At 44.4% G+C, this 26961-nt stretch overlaps 1 protein-coding gene and 1 long non-coding RNA gene across 4 annotated transcripts in view; one reads left to right on the top strand and one right to left on the bottom strand.

Annotated features, from left to right (window-relative positions):
• Positions 1-2361: 2361 nt before the first annotated feature.
• WNT7B (Wnt family member 7B) overlaps positions 2362-26961 on the bottom strand; it is a 170679-nt gene continuing 146079 nt past the window's right edge. For all 3 annotated transcript variants that reach the window (XM_058191351.1, XM_058191352.1, XM_058191349.1), the window contains exons 3-4: positions 13064-13335; positions 2362-7205 (exon numbers count right to left, since the gene is read on the bottom strand). In XM_058191351.1, the coding sequence (XP_058047334.1) occupies positions 6726-7205; positions 13064-13335 (752 nt within the window). In that variant the 3' untranslated portion in view covers positions 2362-6725. The remainder of the gene's footprint in view (positions 7206-13063; positions 13336-26961) is intronic.
• LOC131202405 (uncharacterized) lies at positions 11739-18203 on the top strand. The gene is made up of 3 exons (XR_009156145.1): positions 11739-11895; positions 12323-12594; positions 17585-18203. It is a non-coding gene; the product is annotated as an uncharacterized LOC131202405 (long non-coding RNA).

The raw sequence follows: 26961 nt of genomic DNA, 5'->3' as shown, positions 1-26961 counted from the left end.
TTTTTGTTTTTTTGATGGGGGAGAGGAAGAAGGAAAGAAAAGCCCACCTATGATGATGGGGAAAGATGCTTATGTCGGTTGATTGGAAATATCTGCAGTGAAGATGTAACCATGCTATCTGACTATAGTTACAGTCTTAGACCAGAATGGAAGTATATTTGCCCTCATAACAAACTGTTCATTGAGGTCTTAAGAGCAGTGCTTCCCTTCTGGGCAACAGGGACTGGTTCTGTGGAGAGAAGTTTTTCCACAGTCTGGAGGGGATGTGGTTTCGCATGCTGCCTGGATCCCGTGGATGGGGTTTCACTTGTTCACTAGTTTCTGTCATGCCGTGGACAAGTACCGGTCATCAAACAAAGGATTGGGGACCCCTATTTTAAGAGGATTTGGGATTGAACCTGCGAATGAGCTGTAGACAGTAGAGTCAATAGAGTGAGGCCGAAAGAGTCAAGAAATGCATGATTGTAGCTCCTCCCAGCTCCTCCTCCTACCAGCCTTTTAAAAAAAAATGTTTGGGGGCTCTTGGGAACTCTTTCCTGCAAGTACCCCTGACTGTTGGCACCGATTCATAAGTGGAATTTTCCAGAATGTGATATGGAAGATCAGAGAGAGACCGTATCTCTACAAATGGAGCTGCCATTTTTATGCATAAGCTCTTTTGAATCTAGAATTAAAATTGCTATGACAATTTTCACCGAAACTGAGCAACCACACTGCCTAAAAAAAAAGAAAGAAAGAAAGAAAGAAAGAAAGAAAGAAAGAAAGAAAGAAAGAAAGAAAGAAAATATATTTCTATCAACTGAAGTGACTTTGCTCCCCATGTGAGAATTTGGTGAATTTTGTAATTGGGTGATCTGCCTCACAAAATTATCACTTAGCAGTGAAATGTTTTCTAAATGTGTTGAGATCAGCTTTTTTGTGTGATTTTGGTCGGTGTATCTGATGTTTGAATAATTTTGTTAAGATGCTAATAAAAAATAAATATTTTGGAACAGAGAGACTATGAAGTTTAATATTTGATGAGTGCCAAAATCGTTAACTTGTTCTAACGTTCATAATTGCATCTGGGGGCACCACATGGCTTCATAGTTTATCTTTAAAGTGTTGTTGTTGTTTTTAAAAAAAATTGGTTGAATTATGAGCCGAGAATGCTAAAATTCCATTGTCCTGTTCTGCTACACAGCAGTGACATAATAAATGGCATGAAATCAAGGCTAGCAAATGATGATTTGATCTAAGTCAGGGATCTCCAACCTTGGCAACTTTAAGACTTGTGGACCAACTCCCAGAATTCCTCAGCCAGCTTTGGGAGCTGGGAGTTGAAGTCCACAAGTTGCCAAGGTTGGAGACCCCTGATCTAAGTGATATTTATCAACAGGCATAGATGTGTTCCAGGAAAATGTACAATATCTTCCTTTCTGTGATGTCACTACATAAATGCTGCTCTTATGGACTTGCTTCTCAACAAATGTGCAGCATCTGTGTGATGATATCGCACTTATATTATCATTTACTCCTCTAGATCTGCTATTGATCCCCAAGGATTGTTACATCATACAGTCACTAATGATCATGATTAAGCTTCCCATTCTGGTCCCCATAGACCAGGGGTCTCCAACCTTGGTCCCTTTAAGACTTGTGGACTTCAACTCCCAGAGTTCCTCAGCCAGCTTTGCTGGCTGAGGGACTCTGGGAGTTGAAGTCCACAAGTCTTAAAGGGACCAAGGTTGGCGATCCCTGCCATAGAAAACTCACTAAATCATGGCCACTCACAGTCATGCGCTAAATGTTTCCTCACTAATGTTATATTGTAGTCTCCATTTACTCTTTGAGACTATGGATTGAAGCCCAGCATGTTGGCTGGGGAATTCTGGGAGTCCATGCATCTTAAAGTTGCCAAGTTTGAAAACACTCAGCTGGATGGCTCAAGGGCCCCCTCCAATTCTAAAATTCTAAGACTTGTAAAATTTGGTAACTGGTAGCCATCTAACTCAAGGTGGCAATAATGGTGTTGAATGAAATAGCGGGTGCTGCACTCCAGCAAAAATTGCCCTATTTTCTATTGCATTTATATGCAATTAAAATGAATTACAATTGGTATGATTGTTTTCCGGTTCCACAATTTCATCCTCAAACTGGAATAATATTAAGTTTGATAAAAACTTTGGGAGGATTCAGGGCATCACAGATAAGGACTTGAGGAAAATTTGACCCCAAGGCAGGTCTCCTTGTTCTAGAACAGGGGTCTCCAACCTTGGACCCTTTAAGACTTGTGGACTTCAACTCCCAGAGTCCCTCAGCCAGCAAAGTGGCTGAGGAACTCTGGGGGTTGAAGTCCACAAGTCTTAAAGGGACCAAGGTTGGAGACCCCTGTTCTAGAAACACATTTGCTGTTGGTGTATGGTGTATACACATATGGTGTATGACATCCTACCAGATGCCCCCTCTGATCCATACATTCCATCAATCTGGGGACAGAAAGTATCAAAATTATCCTGATCAAATAGATACGGTCGGCTTATCTAACTGTACATTCACAAAGAACTAAATGAATTGTTGGAAAGCACTGATCTGTGCCTATCAACTCTGGAAGATGAAAACCAAAACCACACATCATCTTTGAAGCCACAAGGTTTTATATTGAGTGATCCCAACCACAACTTCCTGAACTTATTCCCGGGGTGCATCTGACAAATAAGTCAAGATGGAGGCTGCAACTGGATGATTGAGGTTCCCCTCCTGCTTCCCCCCCACACATGGCTCAGTGGCTAAGACGCTGAGCTTGTCGATCGGACAGGTAGGCAGTTTGGTGGTTCAAATCCCTAGCACCGCCTAACGGGGTGAGCTCCCGTGACTTGTCCCAGCTGGTGTTCCGTGCGCCTTTGGCGTTTAGTCATGCTGGCCACATGACCACGGACACATCTTCATACAGCCTTGGCTCTTCAGCTTTGAAATGGGAGATGAGCACCATGACACCCACGCCAGGCAGGAAGTTTCGGTAGCAGCTACTTGCTTAAGACTTAAACAATGTGATTTAATGTCACACTTTCAAGTTTGCTGAGGCTTGACTACCAGTTCCATCCCTTGCTTAGGAGAACATACGTGTTTACAAGCACACCCTTTTTGTATCGCCTGCCGTATTGTTTTAAGAATATGCCTTAAAACAAAAAAGAAAGCAATATACAAAGAGGTCTGTTAGGAAGCAAAAGGATGGTTTAATGCTGTCAACGTTTGTTAGATTAATTGTGTCACTAAAAATAACTCAGACGAATACACCAGCCTTGTATTAGCTTGTTCTAGTGTGCGACTGAGTCATCGGCAGCTGCAACATGTGCTTCAACCACTGTTGTTTACACTACTTTCCTGGCATGGGGTTAGCATGTTAATCTCTTCCAAAGAGCCAATAAAAAGCCTGTCTAAACCTGGAAATTATGAAACAATAAGAAAAGGCCATTGCCGAATAATGCTAACACTGCGAAAAATGCCCCTTCCTCTGAGTTACTGGCAATTCAGCCATGCTTACACACAATGGATGAGTCGCGACTGAATGTCGAATTGGGGTTTATATGCTAGGAGAGAAAAATACCAGGCGTTTTTCGGTAAGAAATTTGTAGTGAACTGAGCGGGACAGTGTTTCTCAACCACGTCAATTTGACAATGGGTGGACTTCAACTCCCAGAATTCCCCAGAATAGCTGAGTGGGGAATTCTGGGGGTTGAAATCCACCCATTTTCAAATTGCCGAAGTTGAGAAACGTTGGCGTAGGAGAACGGATGAGACGGGTTGTTTTTTTTTCATGCATCCTCAGCACTGCAGTAGATTCGACACCACAATTCGAGGATATTGTAATGCCATTGTGCGTGCGTGTGTGTGTGAAACTGCTCTGCATCCTTGTTCATACCAACTGTGATTGCCGGCAGGGGCTGAAAAAGGGAATAATTAGAATCACGAGGCATGTGAGGGCAGAAAGACCCCAGAGAACCAGTTACATTAAGGGAGTAGCTGTCCATCAAACAGTCCAAACTGGATTGGCATTTAGTGAGAAGAGTTGAAGCAAATAGTCTGGGGTGTATCTTGCACCAGACCAGGGGTGGTATTCACTTATCATTCCTACCGGTTCGCAAATGTGAGCGCATGCATGTGCCCGGCCTTCCGCGCATCCACTTTGCTGGCAAACGCGCCTTCATGCATGCGCCCAGCCTCAAAAACGTACCTAAATAGGATAGCATAGAGCTGGGGCAGATAGGCGGGGCCACCATGATTTCTGCTACCGGTTCAGATAAACCGGTCCGAACCAGCTGAATACCACCTCTGCACCAGACCCTATTTTCAAAATGGAGAGTTGGAAATCTCTCTCTATATATGTTTGTTAGGGAACCTGAATGGGTCAATAGGTCACGCTTGTGGCTGCCATGACGCAATGGAAGCTTGGACTCTTTTTTACGTGAAATGTATCCCATATCAAAAAGGGGCAGGAGTTCAATCGTGCAGTTGTAATGCCATTTTGATGTTTCTGATCATCCTCATAACATAATGTTCAATGGAGGTCATTCCTCATCTCCAGAAGTCACCAAATTTGGTGACTCATGGCCCACAAACAAAAGGAAGCTCTTTCCCCTCCCCCACCACTGAAGTCTCATCAATTGTTGGATAAACTGTAGATTTGTTTCCGGTATTAAGCAACTGTTATACAAAGATCTTCCTCCCTAATACATCTCCATAATCTACGAGGACCCTCAGTGCTTTGCAGAAGATTGGAAGAGAAATTTGAGCGCCATGTAACAGTTTTGTACAAAGTCCCATTCAACTGAGATGGGTCACACAGACCTAGAAAAATGACATAAACAGTGAAAGGTACCTTCAGGAAAGGAATCCTCCAAATACACCTCCCCATAAAGCAATAAATTTGTGTAAGGCTTAATTTATCCTCAGGAAAATCAAGATGACACAGGACCATGGTTGCCATCTTGCTTGCTGTTTGACTTTTTTGAAGCCCCCTCCCCTATGTGGATATATCCCTGCTCATCTTCGTCTAGCATCAGCAAGGGAGGGGTCTATGACAATTCGCCATGGTCAACTCGCCATAGCCAACTCACCATGGCCAATTTGCTGTAGCCAACACGCTTCAGGACAACTAGCCATGACCAGTGATGGGATTCAGCCAGTTCGGGCAAACTGGTAGTTAAATTGCTGGCTGGCCCCACATACCCCATTTTGATTCCCAGGAGGCTTCAGGGAAGCCTCCTAGACTCAAAACGGGGCACAGGGGGGCATATCCCCTCCCTTGTCCCATTTTTGCTCCTAGGTGGTTTCAGGAGGCCGAGTGCTGCCTGTCACACCCCCTGGCCACGCCCACCAAGCCATGCCCACAGAACCGGGTAGTAAAAAAAAAAAAATTGAATCCCACCACTGGCCATGACCAACCCATCACAGGACAACTCGCTGCAGGACAAGAGTTACACTAATATCACAGAAATGGTGGAACAGAACCATTCAAGGAAGTATGCAAAAGGAGGGACGAAATGAAATGCGAATGACAAAAATTTAAAAAAAAGAAATCATTTATTTATTTTAAATAATTAAATCGAATTGCTAAATTGTCCTGCAGCGATTTGTCCTAAGGAGACTTGGCTGTAGTGACTTGGCCACCGCGAGTTGTTGAGCCCATTCCGTGACGCGATTGCTATTTGGCCCCAGCGGTCGATAGCGAAACAAGTGAGAAGCCAAGCCACCCACCCGCTTTTTCAATCACCATTTTACACTGTCAGGTTGTTTTTCCTCCCTCCTGAAGGATCCTCTGGTCCAAGGACAGAACTCTGGTTAACAGTGGAGTGCCGTGAAATCAGTAGCATTGAAAAACGTCGGGGAGCACCAAGTTCCCAAAATTCAAAATCAAAGAAGTCAGAGCTCCAGTAATTTTACATTTAGTTCAAAGTAAAGGCATGGCTACCCGTTAGTGCTTAGAGAGTTTTGATAATATTAAAAACATAAATAAGAGGAAAAAAATTTTTTCCTGCTGAAATGTCCATTCAAAAGGTTCCAGTGTTACTGGGAGCTGTCAGAATTTCCTCTTTTATTTTATCTATGAATCCATCCCCGAAGTTCCTCCCAACCCCGTATTTCATTTGTCTTAGATGCTACCCTTTCCCCCTATTTTATTCCCTTTCTTTTTCAGAAGTAAGTGTTGAAACAACACTGTCGGAATCTTAGTTTTGTACTTAACATCTTAATTCCTCTATTCTATTTTTTGTCCTTTTTTTTTTAAATAGGAAAAAAAAAAAGTCTCCATTGGGCATCTTCACGCTCATTCTGAATTTAAAAATCTCCTTCTGGAACCTGTGTCTATCGTTCATATTGTATGTATAACTTAATCTAAGAGTAAAACTCTACAACACCTCAGACTGCAGTGGGCAAGGGGAGGAGGAATCAAAAGGAAAAAAATTGCTCACCTTGAATAACATCATCCTAATCCATCATCCCATCCCAGGGTCCCTTGGACTAATGGAATCAAAGCAACTCTAGCCAGCAGATTATGCATCGTTCTTCCAACTGTGTTAGTAAGAAACAAATAAAGAGATTGGTTCTACCCCCTTCCCACCCCCCACCCCCCAAAAAAAAAGGAAAAGAAAGAAAGAAAGAAAAATGTGCAAAATGATGCTGTAGTTATTTTGTTCCACACTACCAAGTGGTGGTTGTGTCCATCTTCAGGTTGCTCCCTCTTCAGGTTACTTGCAAGTGAACACTTCTGTCCGTTCGCTGCAGGTGTTGCATTTCACAAAGCAACACCAGTGGAACTTGCAGTTGCACTGCCACACCTTGGTGTACTGGTGAGTGTTGTAGCCCCTTCCGCAGCACATCATGCCACAGCCGTCCGCCCCGAGGGACGTACGGTTGCAGAGCCTGCCCTGGGTCCCCACACTCCCTGTTGAAGCATCCTCTTCACAGTAATTCGGTGATTTGTCGATGTAGACCAAATCGGTCTCCATTGGCTTCTGGTAGCTTCTGATCTGTTTGATCTTCAGGAAGGTTGGTTGCCGAAGCCGGCTGGCCCGGACCACTTCCACTTGCACCGCAGCGTTATATTTCTCTTTTAAAATATATCCAATCTCTCGGAATTTGGGTAGTGTAGTCCAACAAGTCTTCGTGGTGCAGGAACCAGAAACGCCGTGGCATTTGCACTCCAGTTTCATCCGTCCTTCAAGCACCTGTGCAAACAGGGAGAACAAAATAACAACAACAGGCCTCAGCTTTTCTTCTGCTTGGCTGATCTTAAATGCTGGACCTTCAGGAGTTCATTAAAAGTTACAAAACATCTCTAAATATTAGCGGCGTGATCTGTCAAGAAGCCGCCTATATTAAAACCCACTGATTTCATTTGGAGGATAGGTTTGTATCGTTTTCTCATTAAAAACCCATGACAATTAAAGGTTTCCTTCATTTTAGCTGGAAGGAATACCGCATAGTATTTTATTAGCTTCTTATGGATCCCGAGTCCACCAATACAATTCATTTCTTGAGGAGAGGAGAGGAGAGGAGAGGGGAAGGGGGAGGAAGATGAGAGAGAGGGGAAAAGGGAAAGAGGGAAGGAGAGAGAGGAGGGAAAGGGAAAGAGGGAGGGAAGGGAGAGGAGAGGAGGAAGGGGATGGAGAGGAGAGGGGGAAGGGAGAAAGAGGAGGAAGGAGAGAGAGGAGGGAAAGGGAAGAGGAAGGGTGAGGAGAGGAGAGGAAAGGGGAAGGGAGAGGAGAGAGGGAAGGAGAAGGAAAAGGCGAGATGAGGAGAGGAGAGGAGAAGGGGAAGGAGAGGAGAGAGAGGAGAGGAGAGGGGAAGGGAGAGGAGAGAGGAGAGGAAGGGAGAAGAGAGGAGAGGAGAGGAGAGAAGAGGAAGGGGAAGGGAGAGGAGAGGGAAGGGAGAAAGAGGAGGAAGGAGAGAGAGGAGGGAAAGGGAAGAGGAAGGGTGAGGAGAGGAGAGGAAAGGGGAAGGGAGAGGAGAGAGGAGAGGAGAGGAGGGGAAGGGAGAGGAGAGGAGGAGAGGAGAAGGGGAAGGGAGAGGACAAGGCAGAGGAGAGGAGAGGGGAAGGGGAAAGGAGAGGAGGTGGGAGAGGAAGGGAGAAGAGGAGAGGAGAGGAGAAGAGTAGGGGAAGGGAGAGGAGGAAGGAGAGAGAGGAGGAAGGGGATGGAGAGGAGAGGGGAAGGAGAAAGAGGAGGAAGGGAGAGGAGGAAAGGGAAGAGGAAGGGTGAGGAGAGGAGAGGAAAGGGAAGGAGAGGAGAGAGGGAAGGGAGAAGGAAAAGGCGAGATGAGGAGAGGAGAAGGGGAAGGAGAGGAGAAGGCAGAGGAGAGGAGAGGGGAAGGGGAAGGGAGAGGAGAGAGGAGAGGAAGGAGAGAGGAGAGAGAGGAGAAGAGGAAGGGGAAGGGAGAGGAGAGGGAAGGGAGAAAGAGGAGGAAGGAGAGAGAGGAAAGGGAAGGAGAGGAGAGGAGAGGAGAGGAGAGGAAAGGGAAGGAGAGGAGAGAGAGGAAGGGAGAAGGGGAAAGGCGAGGTGAGGAGAGGAGAGGAGAAGGGGAAGGGAGGAGAAGGCAGAGGAGAGGAGAGGGGAAGGGGAGGAAGATGAGAGAGAGGGAAGGGAGAAGAGAGGAGAGGAGAGGAGAGGAGAGAAGAGGGGAAGGGGAAGGGAGAGGAGAGGAAAGGGAAGGAGAGAGAGGAGAGAGAGGAGGGAAAGGGAAGAGGAAGGGTGAGGAGAGGAGAGGAAAGGGGAAGGGAGAGGAGAGAGAGGGGAAAGGGAGAAGGGGAAAGGCGAGGTGAGGAGAGGAGAGGAGAAGGGGGAAGGGAGAGGACAAGGCAGAGGAGAGGAGAGGGGAAGGGGGAAAGGAGAGGAGAGTGGGAGAGGAAGGGAGAAGAGAGGAGAGGAGAAGAGTAGGGGGAAGGGAGAGGAGAGGGGAAAGGGGGCAGAGAGGAGAGGAGAAGGGGGAAGGGAGAGGAGAGTGGGAGAGGAAGGGAGAGGAGAGGAGAGGAGAGGAGAGGAGAGGAGAGAGTTGGAAGAAGCCATACACATAATGAAGACATTCATAATCTCAAGAAGAATCACTTTACTATATTCAAAATGTCAATCTAAGCGTTTTACTTCCAATACCAGGTGATTCCTGATGCCCACATTGGTCTAAGTTTATGTTTCACTAGAAGATTATTGATTGAATTTTCCTGTTATGTAAATTTTTCTTCCCTTACAATTTTCAACAGTTGGGTACACGATGGAGCCAATGAAAGACAAGGTTGTGTTTCCCAGGATTTTGCAATAGCAAACCTGGCAGCCAAGGGGAGCAATCGGATCAATTTCTGGACTTGCACTGAAGTCCGTGCAACAGGAAATCTCCACAGCAGAGCAAGAGCTGGATTCGTTCTGAAGTCATTTGGGCAATAATAAACCTGACAAGAGGGATCAATTGCCTTTCCCTTCCCCTTTGCAGAGCTCACCAATGGCATCACCCTCTTGACATAGTCAGTTGCTATGGGCAACAATAGCAAGACACCAGTTTGGACTACATACACAATCCACAACCATCTCTGTAATGTGTAACCACTAATTCAATAATATTGTTTTCACACTGTGTGATTATTAAGTAGATTAAGTAAGTGCTCGTTTTTGGAGTGGTTTAATCGGATAGGTTGAAGTGCATGGTCTGCCTTCTTCCCTTCCCTTCCTCCCTCATCTTCCTTCCTTCCTTCCTTTCTCTCCTTCTTTTCTTCTTTCCTTCCTTCCTTCCCTCCCTCCCTCCCTTATCTTCCTCCCTCCCTTTCATCCTTCTTTCCATCCTTCCTCTCCTTCTTTTCTTCTTTCCTTCCTTCCCTCCCTCCCTCCCTTATCTTCCTCCCTCCCCTCCTCTCTTCCTTCCTCTCCTTCTTTTTTTCCTTCCTTCCTTCCCTCCCTCCCTCCCTTATCTTCTTTCCTTACATCCTCCTTCCTTCCTCTCCTTTTCTTCCTCCCTCCCTCCCTTCCTTCCCTCCCTCCCTCCTTCCTCATTTTCTTCCTTCCTTCCTTCCTTCCCTCCCTCCCTTATCTTCTTCCCTCCCTCCCTCCCTCCCTCTCTCCCTCCTTTCCTTCCTTCCATGTTATATTGTTCTTGTCACACCGTTCTGGCCCAATATTTGAATATGTGGGAGTTCTGGATCGGGAGAAGAGGCCAAGAAGCTTTGAGCACAGCTTTCAGTGATGAGCTGGCATTAAATCCTCTCTGATGATGAATTAACTGCACATATCTGTTTCCATAGGGGAGATTGGTAGGTCTCTGATATAGATTATTTGCTTCCCAGCACTGAAGGGAGACCATACTAATCAAATCATGTACTGAATCTCACAAGGGAGCACAACTGTTTATTTGAAGCTCCTCCTGGATTTTTCTCCAAGGAGAATCTAGACCAGGGGCGTCTCCATTCAGATGTCAGAAAGGGGAAGAGCTTTGACTGCCACCTCCTCCTTGGCTTATTTTCAATCTCCCTACGGATGCCTGGCTCTTGTTTTCTCAACAAGGGTTCTATTTCTGCTAACTTGGTCTTCTTTCTCTTGTCTCAAGAAATTTATTCTTGAAATTTATTCTGGTTTCGTTCTGCAACCCAACAAGACAGACACAGACTTCAGAGGATAATTAGAACTGCAGAAAAAACAATGGCTACAAACCTGCCTTTCACTGAGGACCTGTATACTGCACGGAGTCAAAAAGAGGGCTGTGAAAATATCTACAGACCCCTCGCATCCTGGACATAAACTGTTTCAACTCCTACCCTCAAACGACGCTATAGAGCACTGCACACCAGAACAACTAGACACAAGAACAGTTTTTTCCTGAATGATATCACTCTGCTAAACAAATAATTCCTTCAACACTGTCAAACTATTTACTAAATCTGCACTACTATTAATCTTTTCATCATTCCCATCACCAATCTCTTTCCACTTATGGCTGTAACTTTGTTGCTGGTATCCTTACGATTTATATTGACTGTTTCCTAATATGATTTGATTGCTTATTTGTAACCTATGACTATCATTAAGTGTTGTACTTTATGATTCTTGACGAATGTATCTTTTCTTTTGTGTACACTGAGAGCATATGCACCAAGACAAATTCCTTGTGTGTCCAATCACACTTGATCAATAAGGAATTCTATTCTATTCTATTCTATTCTATTCTATTCTATTCTATTCTATTCTATTCTATTCTATTCTATTCTATTCTATTCTATTCTATTCTATTCTTGAGCCTTCATTCCCCAGCACTTGAATGTCTTATTAGGCCAGATCAACGAAGCCAAAGTTTAATGCTGCAGTGGCACCAGATGTTTTTGTGTGTGTGTGTTTGTGTTAAGAGAGAGATGGACAGCATGAGCAGTGATGACAAGTCTGTGCCATTTCCCAAGCCTTGCTTGTGGCAAAGAGAGAGAAAGAAACCAAGAACAAGAAAAGTAAAGGAAGGGTTGCAACCAAATTTGCCCAAAATGTCACAGAGTTGGAGGATTTAACATTCCTAATTTGGACTGGGAGAAAATCTGCAAAGGACCATTTTAAAGGACCAAAATGTTTGGCTGGGAATCCCAACTGGAGGAAGACTCCATGTCACAGGCCTCAATATTCAGTAGGGAGGGGGGAAACAACCCCTTCCTGATTATTCCTGGAAAACTAAGAGATTTGAAAACTAAGCTGTCTCCTTTCTAGGTGTTGTGGCCCACCAGACTTGGATGCTGAGGAGGTTGGGGAAGAACTTGGGCCAGTCTTGGAGTGTGGGGAAGGCTCTGATGGATGCTCTGTGTCAGAAGCAGAGATAGATCCAGGGCCATCCGACATTTCCCAGCTGCCTTCGGAGTCAGAGATAAGTGGGGAAGAAGAACAGCTGGGGCCTGTTCCAGATGTACGTATGCATTTTCTTTTTCACTTTGTGTTAGGGAGAATTAAAGTGCTGTCAGACCATACAGTAGCTGGGAATGCCTTCAGTTATAGTTTGCCAACAATGAATAAATGTTTATATCGTATAGACAGACCGTGAAGATTTTTGCAATTTGACTCATTTAAGACAGATGTTTTAAAATGTCTTTGAAGATCAATAAGCATAAAAATTAATTTTTCTGGGCTTCAGATCTTCACTGGGAGCCAAATCCTGAATTCTGGCCCAGTCTCTGACTTCCAAAACCTTTCCCCTTTCTTTTTCTTTTTCTTTTTCTAAAGGTTGTGCAGCTCCCCTTGTGAAAGTTGGTGTTGAAACAAGAGTGTCAATAAAATCCCTCCTTCCATCCCTCACATCTTGTGAAACATTCACAATAAGTTTCCCTTTCATTTAGGAGAAACCATATTTATCGAGGAAGGAAATCCAGACGGGATTCATCCAGCCTGTTGCTTCCCTATGAAATTAGGCATCAAGCATCGTATACTTTTTGAGACACCCTAGGAATACAATCCTGGTCAAATGTATAAAACCAGGAGTAACGTTTTGCACGTGTTAGTTTTGGCGGGCACCCCCTAGTTTTGTGTTTTTCTTGGTGGAGACGTTCGTTTGCAAACCAGATGCCGGCTGAAACAAAACCCAAGCTACTTTTAACTGCCAGAACCAAAGGTAATAGACAGAAAATGTTTTAAATTGTTGGGTTGAACCAGAAGTTCCTGAGTCTGACTATTCCTTTCTAACCCAAGCTCAGAAGCAAATCGACTGACATAGCCTTGAACAGGCTATTCAGGTAAGTACAGGTAAATCCTCGACTTATGACCACAATTGAGACCAGGAGTTATGTTGCTAAGTGAGAAATTTGTTAAGTGAGTTGTATCCTGTTTTATGACTTACCTTGCCACATTTGTTAAGTGAATCCTTAAAGGTAAAGGTAAAAGTTCCCCTCGCACATATCTACTAGTTGTTCCCGACACCTTTATCTTGCTTTGCTTAAGCAGATCATCATTCAGTCCCCACAACCATCCATGTACAGGCTGCAATCTTACAGTCCAAATGTAGGTTTCCAATTTAGCAATCCCTGGAACCACAAGGGCCTCCCCTCCCTCGAATCATATCTCCCCTGTTCTGTATAACATACCTTTCTTCCAGCTTCATTATTGTGCAGATTCATCAGCCTCCGAGCGCTCTTTCGAATTTCTCTGGCGTCGACAAACCTCCTGGAGAAGTCGATGCCGTATCTGATATCAGCTGAACAGCCTCCCCACTTCCAGCCTTCCTCCTGGTTGTAATAACCTTGTTTCTCTCTGTCACAACCACAACTGCTGAGGTTTCCCTGGCTGCAGGCAGCCGTGATTGCGTGGGCAACGCCAGCGGCAGTGATGGCATAGGTGAAGGCGGCTTCTCTGCTTCCTGTGGGGGACAACATAGGAAAAAAAGGAAGGGGGGGAAATCAGCTGGAAGATCATGAGAAACTCAGTCCTTGGACATCTTGGGAAATAGCCCCATTTTAGGAGCACACATGGCATTCATTCTTCTACCGGTGTTTCTCGACCTTGGCCACTTTAAGGTGTGCGGACTTCAACTTGGGAGATGAAGAGAAACCTGGGAGTTGAAGTTCCTAGAACTTCCTAGAACATCCTAGAACTTCCTAGAATTTCAACTGGCCAAAGTTGAGAAACCCTGCCTTATATGCCATTAATTACGATATCCACTTACCTGGAATTGGCCTAATGGCCTGGCGATGGTGATGAGAGAGTTTTGTAAATGGGGGGGTGGGGAATTGAAGAGGGTGAATATACCCTCAGAGAGCCAGTTAGGTACAGTTGTTCTGTCAGGAAATTTCTCCTTAGTTCTAAGTTGCTTCTCTCCTTGACTAGTTTCCACCCATTGCTTCTTGTCCTGCCCTCAGGTACTTTGGAGAATAACTTGACTCCCTCTTCTTTGTGGCAGCCTCTGAGATACAGGAAGACTGCTATCATGTCTCCCTTAGTCCTTCTTTTCAAACTAGACATACCCAGTTTCTGAAACGGAGATGAGCACCGCCCCCTAGAGTCGGGAACGACTAGCACGAGGGGAACCTTTTACCTTTACCCAGTTCCTGCAATTGTTCTTCATATGCTTTAGTCTCCAGTCCCCTCACCATCTTTGTAGGGCCTATGTTTTCCGAAAACTGGAGACCTTCCAGAAAAGGGTGGGAATTGATTGTGTCTGAGAGGTGAAAGATTGCAATGTGAAGATGAGGAAACTGTCTGAGTGTTCCAGTCAGGCAGCTGGATTTTGGACCCAATCTATGAAATATTAGAAACATGGGCGTAGTCACATATGAAACCTCTAATTAAATCAACAAAAAAATATATAGTTTGAGATGGATGCTGAAGTTATGGGCTTACGGTCTGACTATCAACCTTTCCACCCTGCTAAGCAACCCCTTTGCTAAGGTTGAGTTGAAGACAGAAGACATTCCAAGTCCTCTGGGACCATCACCAACAAAGCCTTGAGGTCTGCAACGTCATATATCCAGTTCACCAGCAGTTAAGTAGCATCCTGCTTTGGAACAGCTGCTGCTCCCTAGAGATCATCCCAGGAAAAACTAGAGAGCAAGATGAGGAAACCTAACATGCAATATTGTCAGATTGCTCTTTTCTCAGCAAACCCAAAGGAGCGGATTGCTTGCAGTCTGAACCACGTTGCTTCTTCCAAACGTTTGCGTTCAGTCATTTTCAATATTAGAGCAGAGTTCTGTTTCACTCTGGCAAATGGCTTTTGCTCAACGGATGTTTCTGCTTAACTGTAATACCATGATATGGATAACTGCAGAGTGAAGTCATCAGATGGGTGAAGAAATTCAGAATCCTACCTTGGGTAACTTTCTCTCAACCTAATTGTCTTTACAGAAAGAAAGAGAGAGAGAGAGAGAGAGAGAGAGAGAAAGAAAGAAAGAAAGAAAGAAAGAAAGAAAGAAAGAAAGAAAGAAAGAAGGAAGGAAGGAAGGAAGGAAGGAAGGAAAGAAAGAAAGAAAGAAAGAAAGAAAGAAAGAAAGAAAGAAAGAACCAACCAATCCTAGGAGAAGATGAGGAGATGGCAAACCTAAGGAGAATCCCCAAAGATAATGCATTGCGTAGGAGCCCTTGTGATCCAGTGGTTAGAATGCAGCACTGCAGGCTAACTCAGCCCACAGTCTGGAGTTCGATCCTGATGGAGGCTCAAGGTTGAGTCAGCCTTTCATTCAGTAAAATGAGGAGCCAGATTGTTGGAAACAATATCCTGACATTGTAAACTACCCAGACAGTGATGTAAAACACTATGGGGCAGTATATAAGTCTATTGCTATTATTTATTTACTTACTTACTTACTTACTTATTAATTAATTAATTTATTTGTCAATCATATATAAGATAACAGGTAAAAGTATAAACATAATTTGGATACATGAAAAGAGAAGAACATTAGGACAGGGTCGGTAGGCATGCGGTTGCACTTATCCACGTCCCTTACAGACCTCTTAGGAATGGGGTGAGGTCAACAGTAGACAGTTTAAGCTTAAAGTTTTGGGGGTTTGGGGAAGAAACTACAGGGTCAGGTAGTGCATTCCAGGCATTGACCACTCAGTTGCTGAAGTTCTGGAGAACTGGTAGTGGAAATTTTGAGTAGTTCGGAGAACTGGCAAATACCACCTATGGCTGGCCCCAGAGTGGGGTGGGAATGGAGATTTTTGCAGTAACCTTCCCCAGGAGTAGAGTGGGAATGGAGATTTTGCAGTATCCTTCCCCTGGAGTGGGAAGGGAATGGAGATTTTGCAGTATACTTCCCCTGCCATACCCACCAAGCCACACCCACAAAGCCACGCCATGCCTACGAAGCCACGCCCACGGTAGTATAAAATTTTGAATTTCACCACAGCCTGCAGACCCCTTGCTTCTACGTCTGAACTTTGAATTCTCCGTTCACTCTGAATTGAACTGAACGTGCCCCGTTTTGGTTTTTTTTTTTGAAAAGAATCTAGATGAGCCACACTTGAAGGAATTTGGCGATGTTTGTGCAATGCAGCCCTGCCGCTCGCTGTTATTTAGAGCATTTCACCTCTCAAGAAGTAGCGGAGACCGCTGCCTCTTCCATCATCACATCCCCGTCGCTTCTCTTCTGTCTTCAGCATGCGTTACTCATTAAGCCTGTAGTAGCCTGTTCTGTGTTTAACAATATTTAATGAACCTCATTGTTAGGGACTCACCACAGTTCAAACAAGCAGGAGCAGCATTTAAATGCGTAGGGAGTGAAATGGAAGGAAATGTGAGGGACGTGTGCGCACTTGAATGGACATCTCGTAGCATCCAGGCAAGATGGAGAACGATCGATTTAAAAAAAAAAATGCTTCAGAAAATTAGGACCATTCCCTAGCCCAGGGGTGTCAAACGTGATTTCATTGAGGGCCGCATCAGAGTTGTGTTTTTTTTTTAAATTTATTTATTTATTTATTTATTTATTTATTTTTGCATTTATATCCCACCCTTCTCCGAAGACTCGGGGCGGCTTACACTATGTCAAGCAATAGTCTTCATCCATTTGTATATTATATACAAAGTCAACTTATTGCCCCCAACAATATGGGTCCTCATTTTACCTACCTTATAAAGGATGGAAGGCTGAGTCAACCTTGGGCCTGGTGGGACTTGAACCTGCAGTAATTGCAAGCAGCTGCTGTTAATAACAGACTGCATTAGTCTGTTGAGCCACCAGAGGCCCCCCAAAGTGTTTGACTTTGGGGGGTCAGCGTGGCCAGCTAAACGTCACTCATCGAGGTTCCGTTTTCAGCCGCGACAGGCTCCTGCAATCCCACTTTGCTTGCACGCACACTTTCCGTGCATGCGCCCGGCCTCAAAAACATGCCTAAATAGAATGGCATAGAGCTGGGGCAGGCAGGCCCACCCACGATTTCCGCTACTGGTTCAGCAGAACCACCTCTGTTGTATTAGCAACTCACTTGATCTTGATTGTATCCCTCTGTTAATGCAATTTAGGATTGCATTGGCTTTTTCGGCTGCCGCCACACACTACTGGCTCATATTTAACTGGTTGTCCACTAAGACACCAAGATCCCTCTCACAGTTAGTAGTATTAAGCCTGGTTTCACCCAGTCTATATGCGTACTTTGGGGGTGGGGTTGCCTAAGTGTAAGACCTTACTTTTCTCTACATTGAATTTCATTTTGTTAGCTAGGGCCCAGTGTTCAAGTCTGTCAAGATCCATCTAGCTCTTGAGCTTATCATCTACAGCAGGGGTCTCCAACCATGACAACTTTAAGACTGGTGGACTTCAACTCCCAGAATTCCTCAGCCAGCAAAGCTGGCTGGGGAATTGTGGGAGCTGAAGTCTACCAGTCTTAAAGTTGCCACGGTTGGAGACCCTTGATCTAGGCTTTTGGCTATTCCTGCCAGCTTAGTATCATCCACAAATCTGGTAAAGTTCCCCTTCTATTCCTTCATCTAAGTCATTGATGAAGATATTGAAGAGTACTGGGCCTAAGACAGAGCCTTGTGGTACCCCACTGTTTACTTCCCTCCATGTAGACGTAATACCATTAAGAGTTACTCGTTGAGTACGGTTTGTCAGCCAGTTTCAAATCCATCTGATGGTGATGCTATCTATCCCACTTTTTTCTAGCTTTCCAAGAAGTAGGTTGCGGTCTACTGGAGGGGGAGATGTCAATGTTGCTGGCAATTATAAATCATTTGCAATTTCCTGAGATGAAGAATGGGGATTCCTCTCCTCCCACTCCACCCCCAGGGGAACTGCTCCTTCGTTTAGAAGACAAGATGACTCAGTCTGGTGGAATCAGTCAATCTCAAAAATTCAGCACATAGAAGACGAAGACAGACGCGCAGTTGTGATAAAAGGATAAGGCAAAATAACATTGCGCCCACACTTCCTGAATCTGCATGGACAAATGTTCAATGCTCCTGTTTTACATGGAGATGTTGTCAAGGCCAAGAGGGGAAGAAAAGCGGCATAAAATCAGAGCTTTTTAAAGAAATAAAAATTATAGAGCATTATTATTATTATTATTTCTTAGAGTGGGGGGAGGGATTGTTGGGAGATCTTCTGCACTAAGCCAGAGATTCAAATTTACATTTCATTTCCACTTGTTGAAAGAGTCCAATTTCCAGTGTAAAATTATGTTTGTGTCTGTTCAGAAGTACGTGCCGTGGTTTCCATGCGGCTTATTCATACAAAATTATAGGCTGAAAGGACTAAGTTATTTATTCATTTTCTTCACTTAAAAATTTTCACCCCTCACCTTCCATTAGCCTCCTCAAAATGATTAACAAAATCAAAGCTGCATGAAGGAATGCTGCTAAATCAATACAGAATGGCAAACCGATGGCTGGAAATTGATGGTTGCCAGCGGCAGGTCCGGTGATGGAAAGGTCAGTTTCAGCCCTCCATCTGCTACGGGGTGTTGGGCTTATAAAAGGTTAATATTGATCACTAGTCTTCATTTAGAAATTTGGGATTGGGGAGAGACCTTTGGGAGGGAGGGAGGGAAGAAGATGAGGGAGGGAGGGAGGGAAGGAAGGAAGGAAGGAAGAAAAGGACAGGAAGGAAGGAAGGAAGATTAGGGAGTGAGGGAGGGAAGGAAGGAAGGAAGGAAGGAAGGAAGAAAGAAGGAAGGAAGGAAGGAAGGAAGGAAGGAAGGAAGGAAGAAGGAAAGGAAGGAAGGAAGGAAGGAAGGAAGGAAGGAGAGGAAGGAAGGAAGGAGAGGAAGGGAGGATAGATGGATGGAAGGGAGGGAAGGAAGGAAGGAAGGAAAGAAGGAGAGGAAGAAAAGAAGGAAGGAAGGAAAGAAAGAAAGCAAAGAGAGAAACAGAAAGAGAAAGAGAAAGGGAGGGAGGAATGTAGGACAGGAGAAGAAAGAAAATGAGAAAGGGAGAAAGGGAGCTCAGTAAGAAGGAAGGAAGGAAGGACAGGAGAAGAGAAAAAGGAAGAGAAAAGGAGAAAGGGAGAAAAGAGAGAAAAGCAGAGAGAGAGAGAGAGAGAAAGAAAGAAAGAAAGAAAGAAAGAAAGAGGCTTTTAATATAGGGTAATAGGAAAGAAAGAAAGAAAGAAAGAAAGAAAGAAAGCAAAGAGAGAAACAGAAAGAGAAAGAGAAAAGGAGGGAGGAATGTAGGACAGGAGAAGAAAGAAAATGAGAAAGGGAGAAAGGGAGCTCAGTAACAAGGAAGGAAGGAAGGAAGGACAGGAGAAGAAAGAAGGAAGGAAGAAAAGGACAGGAAGGAAGGAGAGGAAGAAAGAAGGAAGGAAGGACAGGAGAGAAAAGGAGAAAGGGAGGGAGGAAGAAAGAAAGAAAGAAAGAAAGAAAGAAAGAGGCTTTTAATATAGGGTAATAGGGAAAGAAAAAGAATCCAGACTATGTTTCACTGTGTCAGTAGTAGTATGTGGAATATTGCCACTAATCCCCGAAAAACAAACAAAAACGTGTTGTTGCAGAAAATCCCCCTGAGGTAACAGGTCAGAGAAATCGCAGCAAACTCTCCTGCTAAGGGCTTCTGTTTGAACAGTAGTTAATATTATCGGGCCTGCAGAAAAAGCCTGGATCGATGGAGAAGAGAAAGCAAATAACTGGTGGTGGCGGAGAAAAGCATAATTTATTTCCTGAATAAAAGTAAAAAGTAAAGTTAAAAAAGACATTAGAAGCAAGAATTCAGTATTCAAAGATCAGCAAGTGCAGAAGAGGGAGTTTACTACCCTTCTAGAACAGGGGTCCCTAATCCCCAATCCCTCTCCATGGACTGACACCAATCCGCGGCACGCCTTCAAGAGGTCCGGGTAAACAAGTGAAGCCCCATCCATGGGATGCAGGCAGCATGCAAAACTACGCCCTCTCCGCAGAACTAAGCCTTTCTCCACAGAACTGGTCCCTAGTGCTCAAAAAATTGGGGTGGCGGGGTGGCGCTGTTCTAGAGAGCATCTTGGGGTGATCTCATGTACAAAGGCTGAAGGTGTTATCCTGTATCAAACCTTGTGAGGGCCTTTCCTTTACTCTACTCTGCTCCTCAAAACGGGTTCTTGCCTGGCCCTCTTGGGCTTGTTCCCAGGGGTGGGCTTCAAAAATTTTAGCAAGGGGTTCTCTGCCCGGTTGCTGAGTGGGTGTGGCCATGGTAGGTGTGACCTAGTTGGCCTCCTGCACCACGGCAAGGGGGTTGCCCTCCCTGGGCTCCAGAGGGTTTTCTTGAGCCTCCGGGAGGGCAAAAACGGCCTCCCCAGGCTCTGGAGGCCTTCCCAAACTTCTGGTAGCTCTGTTTTTCGCCCTCCCCAAGCCTCCACGCGTGCCCTGAACTTACCTGCATCCAAAATGGGCCACGTGGGGATTCCTGGGAGGGGAGGGGGGAGGGGAGGGAGGCAGGGCCAGCCAGGAGTGGGATTTGGGGATTCTCCGAACTGCACAGAATCTTAGCTAGAGGTTCTCCCAAACCCCTGCGAACCCCCCAGCAGCGAACCCCTGCTTGTTTCCCTCCTCGCTTCATGCTGTGAAGAACCTGCTTCTGCCATCAGGAAGAAGCATTTTGATGTCCACCTTGCAAATAGACAAACGGCTTGTCCAATGTCAAGTCCTCATCAATGTTATGTCCGGGCACGTCACACCAGGTTGCCACATTCTAATATTTTGTCTGCTGCCCTGTGTATCCTTTTTTTTTTTTTAATTTCAGCTGAATTTGTTCTCTGTATTAACCGTGGTTGGCTTTTCTATGCGTTGGGACATTGCGGGTGGGGTGGGGACTCCAGGCCATAAGGTAAAGATTACCTCAAGTTGAGCTTTGCTCCTGCTGAATCGATCCATACCTGGAGTGCTTCTAGACACATTTCCCAGGAAGTTTTTTTATTCCAACTGCCACCTCTTTTTACACGTATCACGTGTGTCACTTTGACATTTGTTCACACCCTCATCCTCAGGGGCGTCCACATCACAGGCCAAAAATCCATCACACTGTTGGGGCTGTCATCTTGACTTTTGTGACCATACACTGTGGATATCCCGGCCCGTGTAAATAAATAAGCTTGACTCTCCTTAACATTTTTTCCCTCTATATATCAGGCACAATTGGCTATGTATTACCACAAATTAACAATATGTTTCCTTTTTTTAAAAAAAATGAATCAAGTTTTATAAAGTATGAAGTGTTATGATAAATCAGAATTATAATTATTGAAGCGTAGTGCCAGATTTGGATAACATGTATCTGACTATGAAGTGATGTATTATAAGGACAAAAAAGAAAACACTTAATTTATATTTTCTACTCATAGGCTGCATTTGAGATCATGTCTACTTAAAGCAGAACATATATTTATATATATGTTTCGCCTTGAGTTTTAGAAGCCAAGCCTGTGTAGCTCAGTCCTATTTCAATCTTAACTGGAGACCTGAGATTTAAAGAGGAGAATATTCAAAGCTGAATCAATTCTGTTCAAGCCACTTTGGGATTCAAGGTTTACTGAAATGTATACTAACCTTGGGAAAAGAGCCACATTCTTGCAGGTGCCTCATAGCTTGGAATATGGAATAAAGATGGATAGTTTAGGGGATATTAACCATTGAAAGAGTTAAGGCCAGGTTTCAGCCAAATACCTTAAACAGTTTCAGTGCAATAAATTTTTGAAATAGTCCTTCTGCATCGCTTTGAAGTCAGAGGCAGCAGAGATGAGGAAAATCACTCATAATTCAGTGAGAAGTCTATGCTGAATTGAATGAGCAATGTAGGAAGCAACTCCAACATAAAAATAAACACGTTCAAAAACTATAAAAAGTACTTTTCTTAATTTCCCACTTGCTTTTCTGGGAATGCTGGATAATGCCCGCCAATTTCTCTCCCCCCCCCCCCCGCCCCCCCATCTCTCTGTGTGTTGTTGTTGTAATTGCTAGGGCATTAAGAGGTTGGCCATAGCAGTTGGCAAGCAGTCCCATAGTCACCATCTTTAGCAGAAACTATCATGGGCACAACATACACCGAAGCTGCTCCATTTTGTTACGTCCAGCTCTAATTTAGCAACTGGGTGATGTCCAATAAAACAACTTACATCAGAGCTGTGGTTTGCTGACAATATTTGTTTGTGAAGGCAACAGTATTTGGTTTTTCACAGTATTTTATTTGTGCTTTTTTTAAGCTTTTGTATAGTTTGTATCTTTCTAAGATTTTCAACCACTGAGAATTACCCTGTGGTAAGTTGGACAGCTAATAAATTTTATGAAGGAAGGAAGGAAGGAAGGAAGGAAGATAGGAAGGAAGGAAGGAAGGAAGAAGGAAGGAAGGAAGGAAGGAAGGAAGGAAGGAAGGAAGGAAGGAAGGAAGATAGGAAGGAAGGAAGGCAGGCAGGCAACAGGTCAATATAATGAAATGAACTGCAAAGCCAAGGAGAGACTGGAAAGAAATTTCATGGATAGTGTTAGGCTGTGGCTATTAGGCTGAAGAAAATGAAAGAGATGAAAAATGAATGAAGTTCGGAGTTAAGTTAGACTTTACACCAGTAGTGGGTTGCAAAACCCATTGCTACCGGTTCGCTCATGTGTGCGCACATGCTTGCACGCGCGTGTGATGCTCCTGCACATGCATAGAAGCATCCAGCGCGGGTGGGCGGAGCCTCCTGCTGCCGCCGCTACTGGTTTGCCAATCCGGGTAGAACCGGTAGCAACCCACCACTGCTTCACACCTCCAAAGAGTTCTGATTGGCAGAGGCCTAATTAACTTACTATTTGTCATGGCTGGTTGTTTCCGTTCAGAGAGCCCATCGATATCTCGCCTCCCAGTGTTTTCCAGATGTGGAAAATAAATGGAAATGTCGCGCATTGTCTGTAACAACCTGAGAGCAAAACCAGCAACAGCCACCAGCTCTACGAAACATTTCTTAGGGCTACCAAGCCCACTTCAGCCACCTGAGGCAATTTACTGCCCTAAGAAGGCCTTTGTTTTTATTTGTGAAACTGCTTTGACGATCGATATTTGATTAACATTTCACGACATGGAAGCCGCCTTTCCAAACTTTGCATAGATCTATTCCAGATCCATCTCAGAACATGGACGCTTCAAATTCCATGTTGTAATTGCTTCTCACCCTACTCCATTTCTCAGGCTTCCCACTTGAGTTAAATTAAATTTCAAGGGGCGACATCAGATGAGAATTTAGCCTTACAGCTTTTTGAGAACTCTACATATGGTGTGCCTGAGGCACTAATATATGCTAATGTATTCTAGATAGAAAACCAGAAGCTGCTTTGGCAAGGAAAGAAACCTTAGAGAACACAATTTAATATTAGTAATAATCAGTTTCCTGGATGCCCCGCTGGCGATTATATTATAATCTAAAAAGTTAGCTAATGACTGTCTGAGTGTATAACATTCTTGACATCTTTTCAGGAAATACAGAAATAGTGTATTGATTACCAAAAATTGTTCAGAAGCCAAAATGATTGCTCTCTCTGTGTGTAAATGTTTGTGTGTGTGTAAATGTTTGTGTGCGTGTGCTTTTGTGTTCTGTGTGTGTGTGTGTTTGTGTGAAAACAGTCAATATGAGGTCCCAAAGGTGCTTTTTCAAGAGGCAACTGGATTTTCTGATTTTTCTTTGAAATGGTTTTGCCTCTCATTCAAGAAGCTTCTTCAGCTCGGCTAGATGATGGGGAACCATCTAGCCAGAGTTGAAGAAGCTTCTTGGATAAAAGGTGAAACCTCTTCAAAGAAAAACCAGAAAGTCCAGTTGCCTCTTGAAAAAGCACCTTTGAGACACCATGACCTGGATGACTGAGAATCTCCATAGATCAGCGGTTCTCAACCTGTGGGTCGCAACCCCATTGGGGGTCGAATGACGATTTGTCAGGGGTCGCCTAAGACCATCGGAAATATGGGAAGTATACTTGCAAATCAAAGAATCGCGCTCCAATGGTTGACTCCACAAGCCAGCTGCAGGCTCTTCAAATCGCTAGCCGAATTCAGCTTCAGGCACGATGAATTAAAAAAGAGAGAAATCTTTGCTCTGATGTCTCCCTCTCAAGCCAGCTGCAATCACTCCCAATCGCTAGCCTAATCTGGCTTCAGGCGCGATAAACTTAATAGGGGAGGAGTCTCAACTTTAATGCCTCCGTTCTCAAGGCAATCGCAAGCAGTTCAGATCACTAGCCAATACGGCTTCAGGCGCGATAAATTCAAATAATTTTACGGTTGGGGTCGCCACATCGTGGGGAATTGTATTAAAGAGGTTGCAGCACTATAAAGGTTGAGAACCACTGCCATAGATAGTCAAGATGTGGGCTAGGGCTGTGCAACTGTAACCTGCTCCTTTTTCTAAAGGGGCAGCGGGCCTCCAATTGCATGGTTAAGACCACCATCTTGATGTCCTTGTCAGATGTTCTCCTTTCTATTTAAAACCTGCCCAATCTGGGACACCACTCATCCTATTTTATTAGCAGCCCACAGTCCTTTATAATCTTCCACCTGAGGACTTCATCGGATTTGGCGTTCAGATGCTTCTGATATGGTGGACCCCAAGTTATGCGGGCTTCTCTTGTACCACAACAGTAATGGTGCCTGCATGGACAAAGCAAATAATTCCTGACAAACTCGACATATGTCATAGAGGAATTGCTTGGCTGCGGTTAAGTAGACACCCAGGCATTCTGTGACCTTGTCTAATTTTTATACCTAATTACCCATTGCACTTGAAGTCCATCTGATTGTGCCAGAGACCTCAGGAATCATTTACACTGGTGACACAGCCAGGCTGAGAGCTTTCCCACTCCTTCCCTAAAGAACTAGGCCTACGCATAATAAAATTGCATTTAGGGTGGGAATTAATTTGTCAGCTATGCGGCTGGAGTATAGCTATTTTTCAGCTACTGATTTCCTTATTTGACTAGACATAATAAATGGATGACAGAATAGTTTATTTTCCTGAAAGTAATGCCAATCTGCAGCCCTTGTGTGTTTTGAGATAATAAATCTTTTCTATAAAATACTGCTCGGTGCTCGAAGGCTGCATAAACGTCTCCTAGACAGCTTCCAGAATTTGGTGCACACTGGCCTGGTACAGTGTGAGAGCAATGTGACTGTTGTACTGTGTGGTTGCCTTGCAAATCATACCCCCCCTGTGCTATGGTTAAGGAACATATGATTTACTAAATAGGACAGATGTTGAGGTAAAGACAAGCAGAGGGAAGATGCTACGCCTTGTCACTTTGAATTGTAATTCTATTATTTAGCATTTCCCACTTGGTATCAAGAGCTGGACCAGGTGATCAGTCCATTATCTACAACTGCAAGGCATGGATTTTGAGCAGCACAGCACAGAAGACAAATTCCTTGTGTGTCCAATCATACTTGGCCAATAAAGAATCCTATTCTATTCTATTCTATTCTATTCTATTCTATTCTATTCTATTCTATTCTATTCTATTCTATTCTATTCTATGTACCCTACCCTACCCTACTCTATTCTATTTCTATTATTGAATAGTCTTTTGCTACAAGTGTGTTTTTTGCCCACCAAAATAAAAAAACAAACAAACCCCCAACCCAAAGTCAATGTTTTAATTTTTCCTTGGATGTTTTAACAATTTCTGGGAATCTAGTTACGTATGTTGACTTAATTGGCTCTACTGGAATGCCCATGCCAACAGTCCTCATGTAATTTGGGGCAACTGCAAAGGAGGAAATTAAACTGAACGATGATAGACGTCCTGAAACAATGGACAATGTGCTGCAGGTCACACTTCTACCCTTCTCATTGATAGTGTAGGCTCCTTGCTGGCTGCTGTTACTCTCGTATTAGAGTATATTAACTACATTATAACCCATCATTTCCTCGGGGTTATTGCATAGGGCACCACTAACAATTACACAGAGGTATAAATAATCAGGAAGGAGAAGACATGCAGTCTTGAATATTAATAGTGAGAAAGAACAGGTCTTGACATATCTTGCTTATTTTGCTTAAGAAGACTTTTGGAGCTCCGGTTCAAGTCACGACACAGCAAAGTGCTGAAGGCAAACATTCTGCACCCAAGCAGAGTTCAGACAGCATGGCCTAATTAACCCCTAAAGGGCTGAACAAAATAGTTAAGGAAATCTGACAATGGTTTGACATGAGCTTGAGTGAAGAGGAAAGAGTCTGTCTCGACTCTTCTACTGTAGCTCCCGGATCCACAAATGTGATGATCGTTGTTTTAAGGAAGGGCTTCCCAACCTTGGCAATTATAAGGCAGGAGAACTTCAACTCCCAGAATTCCTTGGCTTGAGAATTCTAGGAGTTGAAGTCCATGGGTCTTAAACAGAGGTGGATTTCACATAATTTTACCACTGGTTCGCCATGCACCAAAAATGTGAGTGTGCGCGCAGATGCTTGCTTCGCTTGGGTGCCTTCCATGCACGTGTGCGGCCTTCCGCGCATGTGCTTTGCTCTCTCACGTGGCTTGCATGCATGTACGCAGCTTAGAAAATGTGGCTAAATAGGATGGCATAGTGCTGGGGCGGGTGGGCGGACACCCGCAGGTTGCCACTATTGGTTCGCCTGAACCGGTCCGAACCAGCTGAATACCACCACTGCAGAGGTGGATTTCAGCAGGTTCTGACCAGTTCTGGAGAACCAGTAGCAGAAATTTTGGGTAGTTTGGAGAACCGTAATAAAAATTCATACTGGCCCCACCCCCATCTATTCTCTGCCTCCCGAGCCCCAGCTAATCGGGATGAAATGGGGATTTTGCAGTAACCTTCCCCCTGGAGTGGGTTGGGAATGGAGATTTTACAGTATCCTTCCCCTGCCATGCCCACCAAGCCACACCCACCAAGTCATGCACGCCCACCAAGCTACACCCACAGAACCGGTAGTAAAAAAATTTGAAACCCACCACTGCAGCACTGGTCTTAAAGTTGCCAAGTTGGGGAAATCTGGTTTAAGGAAAGCAAACCCTACTGCAGGAGGGTCAAAACAGCTAAGATGGCAGCCACAGCAGCATGGCCGAAGCCCCTCCCACTTTCTAAACATGTCTCACATATATC

The sequence above is a fragment of the Ahaetulla prasina genome, chromosome 7 (assembly GCF_028640845.1).
Source record: "Ahaetulla prasina isolate Xishuangbanna chromosome 7, ASM2864084v1, whole genome shotgun sequence".
NCBI lineage: Eukaryota > Metazoa > Chordata > Lepidosauria > Squamata > Colubridae > Ahaetulla > Ahaetulla prasina.
Note: the sequence above shows the minus strand (reverse complement) of the source record. Positions and strands in the feature narration are given on the sequence as shown.